The sequence below is a fragment of the Delphinus delphis genome, chromosome 17, assembly GCF_949987515.2.
Source record: "Delphinus delphis chromosome 17, mDelDel1.2, whole genome shotgun sequence".
NCBI lineage: Eukaryota > Metazoa > Chordata > Mammalia > Artiodactyla > Delphinidae > Delphinus > Delphinus delphis.
In genome coordinates, this window is record NC_082699.1 from 79204753 (window position 1) to 79219643 (window position 14891).

Here is a 14891-nt window from a genome sequence, read left to right on the forward strand (position 1 = left end):
CTGGGGGTCAGAAAAGAGGGCAGCCTTTCCTGCCCACACCTGGACTCACGCAGGGCCCTTAGGCCTGCCCGGTCTCCAGGTGAGGTTGTGGCTGGGGTGATGGTGCCTCCAGAGGGGACGGGGTCCCACTCCGGACCACCGCCCCTGCCCTCAGTGGACTCTGCTGCTTCATCTGTGCCGTGTTGTTTGGTGACAAAGATTCTTTGCTTGGCCAAACTTTAGTCAGGCTCCCAAACCTTCTCCTGGGCCCATCTGGGCACTTCCTTGTAAAATCCGGTTTTAATAAGAACCTCCCCCAACTCAGTATCCGATGGGGTTCCGTCCCCTCCCGCCCCCCAGGTGAGGACTGAGCACCTGCCCTGCCTTCAGGGATATCCTGGTAGGTTTGTTTAGCCAGAACCCCCCTACCCCTGCGGTCTCCTCTTAGCGTTTTCCATCCATTGACCACACCCGCTCCTTGGCTGTAAATCCCCACTGCCTCTGCTGTATTGGAGTTGCCCCCAGTCTCTCCCTGCGCAACCCGGCACAGCGGTCCCTGCGCCGCTCTCCAGAGCCCGCTGAGATCATTCAGTCTCACTGAGCTTTACGAGCGTCATGGAAGTTTCGTTCTTTAACACTGGTTCTGGTGAGGACAGGTTCCTGGGAACCTCCTCCCCTCCTCCCCCTCCCCTCCTCCCCCTCCCCTCCTCCCCCTCCCCTCCTCCCCCTCCCCTCCTCCCCCCTCCCCTCCTCCCCCTCCCCTCCTCCCCCTCCCCTCCTCCCCCCTCCCCTCCTCCCCCTCCCCTCCTCCCCCCTCCCCTCCTCCCCCTCCCCTCCTCTTCCTCCCCTTCTCCCCTCCCCTCCTCCACCCCTCCCCTCCTCCCCCCTCCTCCCCCTCCTCCCCTTTCTCCCCTTTCCCCTCCCTCTCCCACTTGCCCTTAATTGCCCTGTTTCCTGCCCTGGGCCTGGCTCTTGATGCTTTCCCTCTGGACGGCCCTGCACTTCATCTCCGATTGCCCAGCCGGCCTCCTGTTCTCCAGCCCCAATGATCCCTCCTCCCCCTTGAAGCCCTCCTCCACCTCCAACACCAGACCACTTGCCACCACACCTGCGGGAAGTTTCAGCTCTCCTGAGCCTCCGAGGCAGGGACTCAGTGTGGTCCTGTGTCCCCAAGGTGTGAACCGGGCCCTGTTCCGCAGGGGGTTGTTACAGGAAGAGAAGGATGCAGCAGAGCTGGCGCGAGGTGGAGACTGGCGGAGGGGATGCCCGCAGGGGAGACGCGCTCCCTGCCCGCCTGGCGGAGGGGATGCACGCACAGGGGAGAAGCGCTCCCTGCCCGCCTTCTGCTCCAGCACGAAGCGGCCATCCTCACGGACCCCAGGAGACCCTCCCAAGAGCCCGAGCTGCGAGCAGGGGCTGACAGGCCTCCACAGCCGGCCCTCCGTCAGCTGACCCTCCCCAGAGGGCCGCGCTCCCTGAAGCAGGGGAGGGAAGGTTCAGGAGTCCTCGGGCTGCGAGAGGGGCAACGCGAGAACCAGGGTCTGAGAGGCCTCGAATGAGGAGGGTCCAGGGCGGAGAGACCGAGGGGATGGGCGGTGCGACGGGGGGAGGTCCGCACAAAGCCTCCGTCTCTGCTCCACCGTCCCTCTCCCGCCCTCCTGCAGGCTGAGCCGTCTGGCGTCATGGGGGTGCCGGTTCCAGTCCTGTGGGCTCTGCTGGTGTCTTTGGGCTGTGCTGAAGAAGCCACAGAGCCAGGTAAGGGCAGCCCTCTGGGCTGCGGGGGGCTGCGGGAGCTCCGGGGCGCAGCGGGCGCATCTCTAGGCAGCGGAAGCCCTTTGCGCCGCCGGGCAGGTGCGCAGCGCGCTCCACCGCGGCCTGCTGCTGCCCCACCGCGGCCTGCTGCTGCCCCACAGGTGAGAACCTGAGCTGCTACCAGTGCTTCAAAGCCACGAGCTGGGAGTTTTGCAAGCCCGCCGCGTGCGCCTCCGCCGACCGGGTCTGCGTCTCCCACACGGTGATCATCACCCTGAGTGAGTCCCTGGCCAGCGCTGAAGGGGCCTGTCGGGGGCTCTGCGCTGGATCCTTCGGGGTCTCTGCGGGGAGCTGAGGAAGGCTCCCTTCAGGGGCCCCCTCGCCTGCGCCGACCTTTGCCAGATCCCGGTCCTGAGCAGGGGAAGAAGAGGCAGCCGCTCAAGACTGAGCCCTGGGGGCTTCCAGAGGAGGCTGGCTGGTCTCTTTCCTTCTTTTCGGTTATCCTAAACCAAGCGCCCTGAGCAGCCTATGACACGATGTAATGCAAAGCATACAGCTGTCATATGATGCAAATACAACAAGGTTCAGTGTAGTGAGTGCCGTGCACACAGCAGACGCAGCAACACAGCACAGCACAGCACAGCAGGACACAGGGAAGGCGGACTCCACCCGAGGGTATCTTTTCTTCCGTAGCTTGGGTTGTTTCGCGTGTTCTGTTCCCTCCGGTGCTTCGTGCAGAGGTCTCTGCGCGTCTCTAAGTGAAGGAGGGAGGGGTGGGCGGGAGCCCAGGCCGGGTGCAGCAAGGCCTCTGGTCACCATCGTTTCTCTCTCTGCCCTGCTTCCCCCGTCTCCCCGGGACTCCCAGGCCCCTGGCTACCCGGGTTTCCAGGCCACGTGTGGTTTCAGGGAGGAGCCCCGGCCAGGGCCAGCAGTCCTGAACCCTGTCTTTGCTGTGACCTTGAAGGTGACCCTGGGCAGCTGTGCTCCCACTGTGCAGGGCCTGGCCTGTGAAAGGATCAGGAGAAGGTATCTGTAGATGTTCCAAGACCAACAGTTCTCTGACCCGAGGTTTGGTTCTGGCCTTCCCTGCCCACGGGAAAGCACCCCTCCCCAGGCTCCCCCTCTCTTCCTGAGCGCTGTCTCCTCTTTTCTGCAGGATCTCGCCTGAGAATTTCGCTCAGCAGGCGCTGTGCTCCCAGGTGTCCCAACACCAACATGAAGTCTGAATGGTCGTCGGGCCCCGGGGTGCACGGCAAGATCACCAGGCACTGCTGTTCCAGATCTCTCTGCAACAGGGCACGCCCCCCGCAGGAGGCTCCCGGGGCCCTTCCAAGGGCGCTCCTGCTCCAGGTGGGCCTTGGCCTCCTCTGGGTCCTGCTGTGAGCACATTCCCCTCGGCCCCAAAGCCCACGCTGTCCTCCCACCTCTATCTGCCCCCATCGCTCTCAAGACCGTGGGTGGGACATTCACCCCTGAGACGGTGGGCAGCGCCATCGCCTCGCCCTGGGCCCGGCCGCCTCTCCCGTCCCCAGCAGGGGTCCTTCGCTCACACAGCCTGGGACTGTAGCCCCACTCCGTGGGGTCAGGGATGGGGGCATGCGATGGGCATTTCTCAGTTTGGGGTAACAGCCCCTGCTCTGAACAGAAGCGCCAGGTCCCTGTGCTGGGCAAGAAGAGCCCGGCAAGGCCAGAGGGTGGCTCAGCCCTGGCTCTGGCTCTGACTGGCTCTGTGGTCTCGGCCCCCCCACGTCTGCTGTTCTCGCCACCTCTGTCCCGGGCCCAGGCAGAGTCCTGCAGTGGGACCACGACCTGCACTCCTTCCAGAGACAATAAAGTCGTTGCTTGACCACACCCCCTCTTGCTTCTTCCTCGTCTCTACCCATTGGGCCCAGACTACAGCCCTCTGGCCTGCTCTCAGCAGACTCTGTGGTTGTGCGCTGGCCGTGGTTGGAATGGTGGACAAAACTGTCCCTCTGGGCTACAGCCAACCAAGCTGGGGACAGGACCAGCACTGGGCAAGCAGGAGTCACAGGCTCAGGGTCGGGTCCTCAGGAGGGCCAGCTGGCCAATGGTGGGGTGGAGGCTCGGAGTCTGGGGCACATGGCAGGGGTCAGTGGTGCCCGCCTAGGAGAGTGGGGTGGAGAGATGCTGGGCGGTGGGGTGGATGGGAACCATGTTTGGTGCACAGGGGTGCTGGAGAGAGTAGGGGCTGATGGAAGGCCTGGAGGTGCCCAGGATGGCCCCATGCCTGGCTTGGGGGAGGGTCACCCAGGAGAGGGGCACAGGGGAGGAGCAGGTTGGGACAAGTGGAACTCATGACAAGCTCATAGAGACATCCAGGGGAACATCCAGGGAGACATCCTGGAGGTCAGAGAGCTAGAGGACAGCAGCCAGGAATCTGTGGGCGGGGGCAGCGTCAGCAGGCAGCAGGTCCCCAGAGCCCAGAGGACGCTGGGTCCACACACCTGGCCCCCAGTCCTGGTTCCTCAGGCTTACCCCACCCCGGAGTCTGCACACCTCCCCCCGCCAAGGTCTGCACACCCCTCCGCCCAGGGTCTGCACGCCCCCCGGCGTCTGCCCAGCTCTGGGTCCTTACACCTGCCTCCCCCATCGCACACCTGACCCCAATCTCCAACTCCTGGTGATTTCCCCCGTGGACCAGGGGCCTGGCCGCCCCTCGTGCTCCGGGGCCTTCATGCATTCCCAGTCCTGGGCTAGGCTCCACTCTGTGCCAAGGAGACCGATGGAGTGGCCAGGAGCTCTCTGGATGAGAGGCCCAGAAGGCCCAGCTTGAAGTGGGACCTCACTCCCCCTCAATGCAGTTGTGACTTTTCATGCTGAATTTAAACCCCTAGGCTGGCCAAGCAGGCTGGTCACCAGCTACTGCTTCCGACTCCCCACACGAGGTTCCTGGCCCATTGAGGCATCAGGAATCTCTGACTTCCTGAGTCGAGGCCAGTCCACAAGGCCAGTGCAGAGGGGAAACAATCACCCGGTAGGGCCACGGTCTTCTCTCCAAGCTGCATTCTCCTAGGAAATACGTGTGTGTGATCCGGGTCAGGGAACACCACACCCTGTCTCCCCATGACTGCCGTACCAGCCGCTCTCTGCTTCCCTCTCCATGAAGATGACCACCTTTGGAGCCGGGCATCCTGGTCCCTCCTCTGGACAGGGGACCCAGGATTGTAGGCCCTTCTGGGAAACCTCTCGGCTAGAAATCAGAAACTTTGCTGAATGAATGGAGAAATGAGTAAAGAATGAGTGAAGGAAAGATGAAGATGATTGACAACCGAATGAGAACGGTATTCTTGAGCAGGGAATAGATGCTTCATGAGGGCTGAGCATGTGAGGTGAGAAAAAGATGGAGCCTGCCCTCAGCCATTCAGCTTCCCCAAGCCGCTCTGACCTAAGACGGTGGCGGGTCACATCCTTCCTGGGCACCACGGCCCTCCCCCATTCCCCAGGGCCCTGAGCAGCACGTGGCCGCCAAGGAGCAACCCAAAGCTGGTCTGAGCCGGCCTCAGGACCGCCGACGTGCGGGCACTGCTATGGCCGTCATTAGTTTCAGGATTTTTGCGGTGGCTTCTTTGGGGACCAGGTTCTTTTTCACAGTCTCTGCTGGGAAGCTCAGATCCGGCTACAACCTGCACTCCGACAGGCTTCCAGCTTCGTGCTGACACTCAGATGTATCCAATCCCATCTCCATCCTGGCCACGCCTTGCCTTTCCTTTCTTCTACCCTACCTCCTTCAAAATTATTTGAGTTTCTGATTCTCCTAGTTTGTACTACCTTAACTCTTTTATAAAAAAAATTTTTGTGTGTTGTGTATTTTATTTATCATTATTATTTTTGGCTGTGTTGGGTCTTGGCTGGCGTGTGGGGGCTTTCTCTAGCTGTGGCGAGTGGGGTCTACTCTGCGCTGTGGTGCGCCAGCTTTTGACCGCGGTGGCTTCTCTTGTTGCAGAGCAGGGGCTCTAGGCACGCGGGCTTCAGTAGTTGCAGCACGGAGGCTCCGTAGTTGCGGCACACGGGCTTAGTTGCTCCGCGGCACGTGGGATCTTCCCGGACCAGGGATCGAAACTCTGTCCCCTGCATTGGCAGGCGGATTCTTTCTTTCTTTTTTTTTTTTTTTTTGGCGGTACGCGGGCCTCTCACTGCTGCGACCTCTCCCGCTGCGGAACACAGGCTCCGGACGCGCAGGCTCAGCGGCCATGGCTCACGGGCCCAGCCGCTCCTCGGCATGTGGGATCTTCCCGGACCGGGGCACGAACCCGCGTCCCCTGCATCGGCAGACGGACTCTCAACTGCTGCGCCACCAAGGAAGTGCCTACCTTAGCTCTTTCAGCTATCAAATGGATTTGGCGAGTCAACTTTCATACTTTCCCCATCCCTTGACCTCTGTTCACTGGTTCTGCCTGCTGCGTGCTCCCTGTCCTCGTCCGGCTGTGGGTCCTGATTCCACTGATGGAGCCTGGGGTCTCCCCAGGCAGCCCACGTGAGGACGGGGCACTCAGGAGGCACCGCAGGACAGCCCGATGGCAGCGTGTGTTGGGATTGTGAAGACCTAGAAGGGAAAGCCAGCTGTGAGGGCATGCCAGATGCTGCTTCCACTCCCCTTGACCTAAAAAAGAGACCCAAGTCTGCCACGTCTGTGGTACAGAGTCGTGAATCAGGTCGTGTGTGAACTCCACACGCAGCAGAGTCCAGAGCGGCCTGTGTGCTCCTGCAGGTTCTGTTCCCCACCCCTCCCCCCCACCCCCGAGGGTACAAGTACCCCCGCCCAAGGTCTGCTCAACCTTGAACGGAGCATTCTGGTCCTCTCATTTTGTTCCAAATGTCCAGATTTTTATCTTTTTTATTGAACAATAAATTACCCCATAGACAATGTTCTTTGTCCATAAGCATTTAAATTAAACATTTATAACAGAGAAGATAAACTTTTAAATCCCAAATATTTCTAAACTAAATTATTACATTTTGATTAGTTCATCTGTTGAACAAGGAATTATGATAGGAATTTTTAAAATTCCTTGATCTGAACAGTAATAAAATCAGGACAAACGTTTATTTTGAAAAGAAAACGGCACTGTGAGGAAAATGGATAGGTTAGATCCTTATGTTACAAAAGAAGAGGGGCTGAAACATCAATAAACCATGTGTTTAAATCTAGAAGCTGGAGACAGAAAAATAAATTAAACCCCCCAAAAAACCAAAAAACAAAATTAAGCCAAAAATGTGATTTAGTGAAATAGGAAACCAAAATAAAATAGAGAAGATCTACAAAGTCAACAGACTAACAAGATGGTGACATTGGCAAGATTGAAGGTGGGAGTAAAGAGGAAATACAAATAAATGACAAAAATGGATGAAAGGGCCACATAGCGCTAATCACCCATTCGCACACAATTCTAGCAAAGGGACATGTGGACAACGAACGCAGCCTTGCGGGCCACACGAGGAGGCAGCAGGGCATTCCCGGGTTAGGGTGAATGCTCTACCTCTTGACTGTGTTGGTGGTTCTGTAAGTGTTTACCTTTGTCAAACTCACCGAACTGTCCACTTCAAAGGGGTGCTTTTTACTGGGTGTAAATCACACTTTAGGAAAGTTGATTGAACTATCACAAGAGAGTCATTGCATACCTCGATGGGACAGGTTTGAAGATTTAGATGCAATGAAGTATTTCCTAGTGAAAAATACAGATTACCAAACTCGACCCAAGTAGTAGAATTTCCAAGTTCCTTTTACAAAGGAAGCATAACACTGACAGCTAAACGTGACGATGATACTAAAAAGGAAATGACAGCACTTCTGTGGATCAGTGCAACAATCTTAAATAAAACAAACTATTAACAAACCAAATTCAATAGCATATTATACCATAACATGATTGTGTGCATGTATCAGCCCTGAGGCCAGGAACTTAACTGTATGAGGCAGTGCTGGATGCAGTCTCATGATGGTGCTGAACAAAAGGATCAGTACTTTCTAACATTGTATCTGAGACACAAGCAAATGGAAATAAGCAAGAGAAGACAACTAGAGGCATGAGAGCTGGGGAAAGTACAATCTCTGTAACTAACTTAATAGTATGTTTCAAAAACCCTAAAAGATCAATGATAAAACTAGCAAAGTCAATAAAATCATTCAATAAGGTAGTAGAATATGAAACTAAAATAAAAATTAATAGCCTTTTTATACATGAGCAATAGCCACCTAGAGATTCGTGCTATAGCGGAAGAGAAGTTTTTATTTACAATTGTGGAATAGAGAGCTAATGCTTAAAAATAAATCTGACTGGGCTTCCCTGGTGGCGCAGTGGTTAAGAATCCGCCTGCCAATGCAGGGAACACAAGTTCGAGCCCTGGTCCGGGAAGATCCCACATGCCGCGGAGCAACTAAGCCTGTGTGCCACAACTACTGAAGCCTGGGCGCCTACAGCCCGTGCTCCACAACAAGAGAAGCCACCGCAGTGAGAAGCCCACACACGGCAGCGAAGAGTAGCCCCCGCTTGCCGCAACTAGAGAAAGCCCGCGCGTAGCAACAAAGACCCAGTGCAGCCAAAAAATAAATAAATAAAATTTTAAAAAATAAAATAAAAATATAAATCTGACTAAAAATATGCAAAATCTAAAGGAGGAAAATTCAACCAACTTCCAAGTAGCCTCGAGCAATTGTAAAGACACTCCTTGTTCTTGGACAACTCCAAATATCATTAGAATGGCAGTTCTCTCAGGACTTCCCTGGTGGCCCAGTGGAAGACTCTGCACTGCCAATGCAGGGGGCCTGGTTCGATCCCTGGTCGGGGCACTAAGATCCCACGTGCCGCAACTAAGCCCTCACACCATAACTAGAGAAGCCTGCATGCTGCAACAAAGACCCAGCACAGCCTAAATAAACAAACAAATAAATGTCAGTTCTCTCTAATTTATAAGATTTTTAATTTAATGTGATTACCATAAAAATAACTTTTTTTTCTTAAATGGGCAAGTTGAAAGACGTGTAAACAAAAACATTCAAGATCAGTTAGGAAAAAAATAAGTTGTGGAAGTAATAAGTACTAGCACAGGTTAAAACATAATTAAAAAAAAAGTTTAGGGGCTTCCCTGGTGGCAGAGTGGTTAAGAATCCACCTGCCAATGCAGGGGTCACAGGTTCAAGCCCTGGTCCAGGAAGATCCCACATGTCGCACAGCAATTAAGCCTGTGTGCCACAACTCCTGAGCCAGCGCTCTAGAGCCCATGAGCAACAACCACTGAGCCCGCATGCCACAGCTACTGAGTCCATGTTCTGCAATTACTGAAGCCCACGTGCCTGGAGCCCGTGCTCTGCAACAAGAGAAGCCACCACAATGAGAAGCCCATGCGCCGCAACCAAGAGTAGCCCCTGCTTGCCGCAACTAGAGAAAGCCCGCGCGCAGCAACGAAGACCCAACACAGCCATAAATAAATAAGCAACATGTCATTGTCATGTGAATGGACAATCAAGTGACGTAGAATAGAAAGACCAGAAATACACCCAAGAACATATGGAAATTTAGTGTATGATAAAGGAGGATTCTCAAATCACTGGAGCAAAGATGAACCAAATGGATTAAAGACCTAAATGTAATACTGGATACTATAAAAGTCTTAGAGGAAAACGTAGGAAAAACACTCTTTGACATAAACCACAGCAAGATCTTATTTGACCCACCTCCTAGAGTAATGGAAATAAAAACAAACTTAAAAAATAAAATAACCAAATGCAACATAATTAAACTTAAACTAAAAATAAACAAATGGAACCTAATTAAACTTAAAAGCATTTGCACAGCAAAGGAAACCATAAACAAGACAAAAAGACAACCCTCAGAATGGGAGAAAATATTTGCAAATGAAGCAACAGGCAAAGGATTAATCTCCAAAATATACACACAGCTCATGGAGCTCAATATCCAAAAAAGAAACAATGCAATTAAAAAGTGGGCAGAAGACCTAAACAGACATTTCACCAAAGAAGGGACATGGATGGCCAAGAGGCACATGAAAAGATGCTCAACATGACTAATTATTAGAGAAATGCAAATCAAAATGAGGTATCACCTCACCCCGGTCAGAATGGCCATCATCAAAAAGTCTACAAACAATAAATGCTGGAGAGGGTGTGGAGAAAAGGGAACTCTCCTACACTGCTGGTGGGAATGTAAATTGATACAGCCACTATGGAGAACAGTATGGAGGTTCCTTAAAAAACTAAAAATAGAACTACCATATGACCCAGGAATCCCACTATATACCCTGCGAAAACCATAATTCAAAAGGACACATGTACCCTAATGTTCATTGCAGCACTATTTACAATAGCCAGGACATGGCAACGACCTAAATGCCCAACGATAGATGAATAGATAAAGCAGATGTGGTACATATATACAATGGAATATTGCTCAGCCATAAAAAGGAATGAAATTGGGTCATTTGTAGAGATGTGGATAGACGTAGAGACGGTCATACAGAGTGAAGTAAGACAGAAAGAGAAAAACAAATATCGTATCTTAACGCATATATGTGGAATCTAGAAAAATGGTGCAGATGAACCTATTTGTAAGGCAGGTATAGAGACGGAGATGTAGAGGATGGACATGTGAACACGGTGGGGGAAGGGGAGGGCGGGACGAACGGGGAGATTAGGTTTGACATAAATACACTACCATGTGTAAAATAGCTAGCTAGTGGGAACCTGCTGTATAGCACAGGAAGCTCAGCTCGGTGCTCTGTGACGAGCTAGATGGGATGGGGGTGGGTGGGAGGGAGGTCCAAGAGGGAGGGGATATAGGTATACATATAGCTGACTCACTTCATTGTACAGCAGAAACTAACAGAACATTGTAAAGCAATTTTACTCCAGTAAAAATAAATAAATAAATGGTTTGTGAACAAATAAATGAATACTTAGAAAAAGTCAAAATTGGATCTATACACACGCATCCATACATCATACATTAGAATGAAGTAAATAGTAAACAACCAAAACTATACGAACACCCAGAGAAATCACACGTGAATATCTTTATAACCCGGGTGTGGAAAACGTTTTCCTATGTAGAATTCAAAATCCAGGGCTTCCCTGGTGGCGCAGTGGTTGAGAGTCCGCCTGCCGATGCAGGGGACACGGGTTTGTGCCCCGGTCCGGGAAGATCCCACATGCCGCGGAGCGGCTGGACCCATGAGCCATGGCCGCTGAGCCTGCGCATCCAGAGCCTGTGCTCCGCAACGGGAGAGGCCACAACAGTGAGAGGCCCGCGTACCGCAAAAAAAAAAAAAAAAAAAAAAAAAAAATCCAAATGCAAGAAAAGAAAAAATAGACTAATTTGACTCTATACAAATATAAAGATTTTCCACACACACACTCCCCAGGGGATATAAATAACTCTGTAAACACTGAGGGTGGGGGAACAGGGCTAAAGCAAACATGAGTGATACATGAAAAACATTAACAAAAATGATATGAAATGCCACTTAATCATAAGAAAATATGTTTGCCTCCACTTGTGAAGGTAATTCAAATTAAACAGGGAAGATGGTGCAGCCCCTGCTGTAGAGTGTGCTGTGCAGAATGTAGGGGGCTACACCGTCAGGGCCAGCCCTGGCTCAGAGTGAGATGGCTAGACCTCTCCCACTGAATGCAGCTATAAACCCGGAATGAAGCACACGGAGAAGCTATATGAGGACTCCAAACAGAAAATAGTAGCAGAAAGATTGGGGAATAAGACAAAACTTTGAAGTACCACCAAATGTGTGGTAAGTTTCCCCTTTTCATTTCCTCTGGTATTCTCTAGACTTGACTCAAGACAGCCCACATTTTTTTTTTTTTAACCACACTGCACAGCTTGCAGGATCTGAGCTCCCTGACCAGGGGTTGAACCTGGCCCTGGTAGTGAAAGCACCCGGGTACTAACCACTGGACCACCAGAGAATTCCCAAAACAGCCCACATTCTGAAAGTGAATACCAGAACATGGACAGAAGAGGTCCATTAGGACCCCTCTTGGACTCACTTAATGAGTGGGAAAGGCAGCAACTTCAGCAGCTCCCAACAGAGCCTGCAGGTACCTAAAGTTCTGAGAGAAGGAAACTGGCCCCTCCAGTCAGAGGATCTGTGATCTCAGGATGATGGGGTAGAACCCATTGACCTTCTTCTCTCTACATCTTCCCACCTCATGGCCCCAGATGTGGTTGTAGGGGTGGGAACTGTGCAGCTCTATGGAAGAACTAAGCTGCAGCTTTCTGACTAGATGACTGAAAAGCGGAACTGCAAGTTACTAGAAAGTGCCGGAGAGACCGCAGGGAGCGAGAAGCTTGGGAAAGAAATCCCGTGAAGACGTTTATGAAAACCCAGGCTCATTCTGAGCTGTGCATACATGGAGTTGGCCCTGAGAAACATAAACTATAAGAACTGATCTATGGGACTGACCTCCACCAAGGTATCAGATTGGCCACTGTGTCCACCACAAAGCCTTTGAAAACTGAACTGTCATAGAAGCCACAACCCACATAAGGTTGATCTTCACTTGAAGCATAAACCCAACCAGGTAGATTGCCTGCTAAGACAAAAAGATTAACATCCTCCATAAGATGGAAATAAGATTCAGCCTCTCATAACGCAAAATTCAAAATATCCAGGATATAATCCAAAATTACTCTTTGTACAGAAGATCAGGGAAGACCTCAACTAGGAATTATCACACAGAGTCTTTAAAGCACTTATTTAAAAAATACTCCAAGAACTAAGGGCAAACACTCTTGGGATGGATGGAAAGATAAGTCTCAGCAAGGAAGTAAAACATATAAAGAATAACAAAATGGGAATTGTAGAACTGAAAACTACAATAACAAACATAAAATACTTTCCACTGGGCTCAATAGCAGAATGGAGATGAAAAAAGAAAGACCCAACTTGAGGATACATCACAGAATCTGAACAACATAAATAAAAGATTTTTTTTTTTAATGAACGGAGCCTAGGGGAAATACCAAAAAGTCCAGTATCGTGTAAGTGTTGCCCTAGAAGGAGAGGACAAAGAATGGAGGACAGGAAAAATGCTTGAAGAAATCATGACTCTGCTAACTTTCTAGTTTTGAAGAAAGACATAAAACTATAGACTCAAGAAGCCCAGTGAATTCCTAACAGGAAGAATCCAAAGAAATACACACTTGAACCTATCATAATGAACTGCGTAATCCACTGATGGTGTCACAAGTCAGGATTCTCTGTGTGGGAGAAACAAAAAGTACGGGGAGCGGGAGGAGACAGGAAATACAATGGTGACTGGAGACGTATAAGCATGAATATATATCATCTGCGCGAAACATCCTAGTAGGAATAAGCATACATTGGTCCAGATCTTGGTTTTTAAATACAATAAAATGACATTTCCTTCTCAATGGAATCTGAACCGTTTTAATAAATAGGTAATCCCAGAGTGTGGATAGGAGAAAGAAAGTAAAATGCAGTAGAATTCCAACTAATCAATGTAGAGAGAACGATGGAAATACATAATCACCATTTGGCGAAAAGCCACAGTAATCATTGTTTGTGGGGCTCCTCAATCTGGAAAAGGGGGGCCTACAGGGTCCTGACCCAGAGGATTGGCAGGGGATGGAGGCTGCAGCCATCAGTGCCCCTCCTGAACTTTGAGCTCCTGTCAGGAGTCCACAGTGGGGACACGGCCCTGGGGTGGGGTCTCTGGTGGTCCTTCCCAAAAGGCCTGGCCATGACTATGGGGGTCCTGGGGGTTGTCTTAGGCACCAGAGCAGGCTCTGTGTGTGAGAGAGAGAGTGAATGCGTGTGTCAGAGAGCATGTGTGTGACTTGCAGTGTGAGTGTGTGTCACTACAGGGCAAACACCTGGCAGGTACCACCTTGGTTACAAGGGACCAAAGCCAACATCACCAGTGAGTCAGCATCCCATGCCCTCCTCATACGATGCGTTGAGAAGGACACAACCACATTTCCGAGATATTTTTGCTAAAATGCTTCAGCTGAATTTAATCATGAATAAACAAGCCCAAATGAAGAGACTTTCTACAAAACAGTTGGCCATCACTCTTCAAAAGCGTCGAGGTCCTGAAAGAAATCAAGACGGAGGCCTGCTCCAAATCAAAGGGACCTCAGGAGACACGACCAGCAGGTGGGGCATGAGGTTGGGTCGACGGTGGTCAGGAGGAGGGCGAGGGGCACCGGGCAGAATCGCATAAGGCCTGTGGACTAGATAATAGTTTTGCATCAGTGCTAACTTTGTCATTTTGATCGTTGTACTATGGTTATGCGTGATGTTAAAAGTTGGAAAATCTGTGTAAAGGGTTGTATAGTATAATTCTATACTTAGTATAATTCTTTAAAAAGTTGCAAAGTTGTTTGCAACTTTTTTATAAATCTGAAATTATTCCCAAATGAAAAGTTTAAGCTATGAGCCTCTTCACAGAATATTAGTCTTTATTGTTCTTTCATATAAGTAGAGAAGGATATAAATTTTGCCCAAACTATCACCCTTCACTGCATCCCAAACATTTTGAGAAGTAGTATTTTCCTCATTCATCAATTCTGGGTCTTTAAAAAAATATTTAAGACATCCTCTTCTAAAAAACTGTGCTAGGGACTTCCCTGGTGGTCCAGTGGTAAAGAATCCACCTTCCAATGCAGGGGACGCGGGTTCATCCCTGGTCGGGGAACTAAGATCCCACATGCCTCGGGGCAACTAAGCCCTCAAGCTCACGCACCTCAACGAGAGAACAGAAAATTGGCACGCCACGACGAATCCCACGTGCCTCAACGAAGATCCCGGGTGCTGCAGCTAAGACCTGACGCAGCCAATAAATAAATAAATAAACAGATTAAAAAAAAAAAACGGTGCTAATTTGAAATGTGTTTCTTCTTCATTTCTACATGTGAAAAGATTGTATTTATCTTTTTTGTTATTGACTTCTAACTTAATTGCATCTAAGTCAGAGAATACAGTCCTGAGATATGACATGAAGAGTTTTAAGAAATGATAAAATCTGGACACTTTAAACAAATTCAAAGCACTGGAAGGTCTTGTTCAAGTCTCAGTTCCAACATCTGAGCGCCAGGGGCAGGGGTGTTTAATTACTGCCACAGAGAGAGTGCCTGAGGGAGCCCGTT

The 14891-nt window shown here is 50.6% G+C and overlaps 1 protein-coding gene across 1 annotated transcript; it reads left to right on the forward strand.

The window, feature by feature from the left end:
* The first annotated feature begins 1661 nt into the window (after nucleotides 1-1661).
* LY6L (lymphocyte antigen 6 family member L) lies at nucleotides 1662-3114 on the forward strand. The gene is made up of 3 exons (XM_060035331.1): nucleotides 1662-1734; nucleotides 1893-2009; nucleotides 2888-3114. The coding sequence occupies exons 1-3, from the start codon at nucleotides 1662-1664 to the stop codon at nucleotides 3112-3114; spliced, it is 417 nt and encodes a 138-aa protein (XP_059891314.1).
* The last annotated feature ends 11777 nt before the right edge of the window (nucleotides 3115-14891 follow it).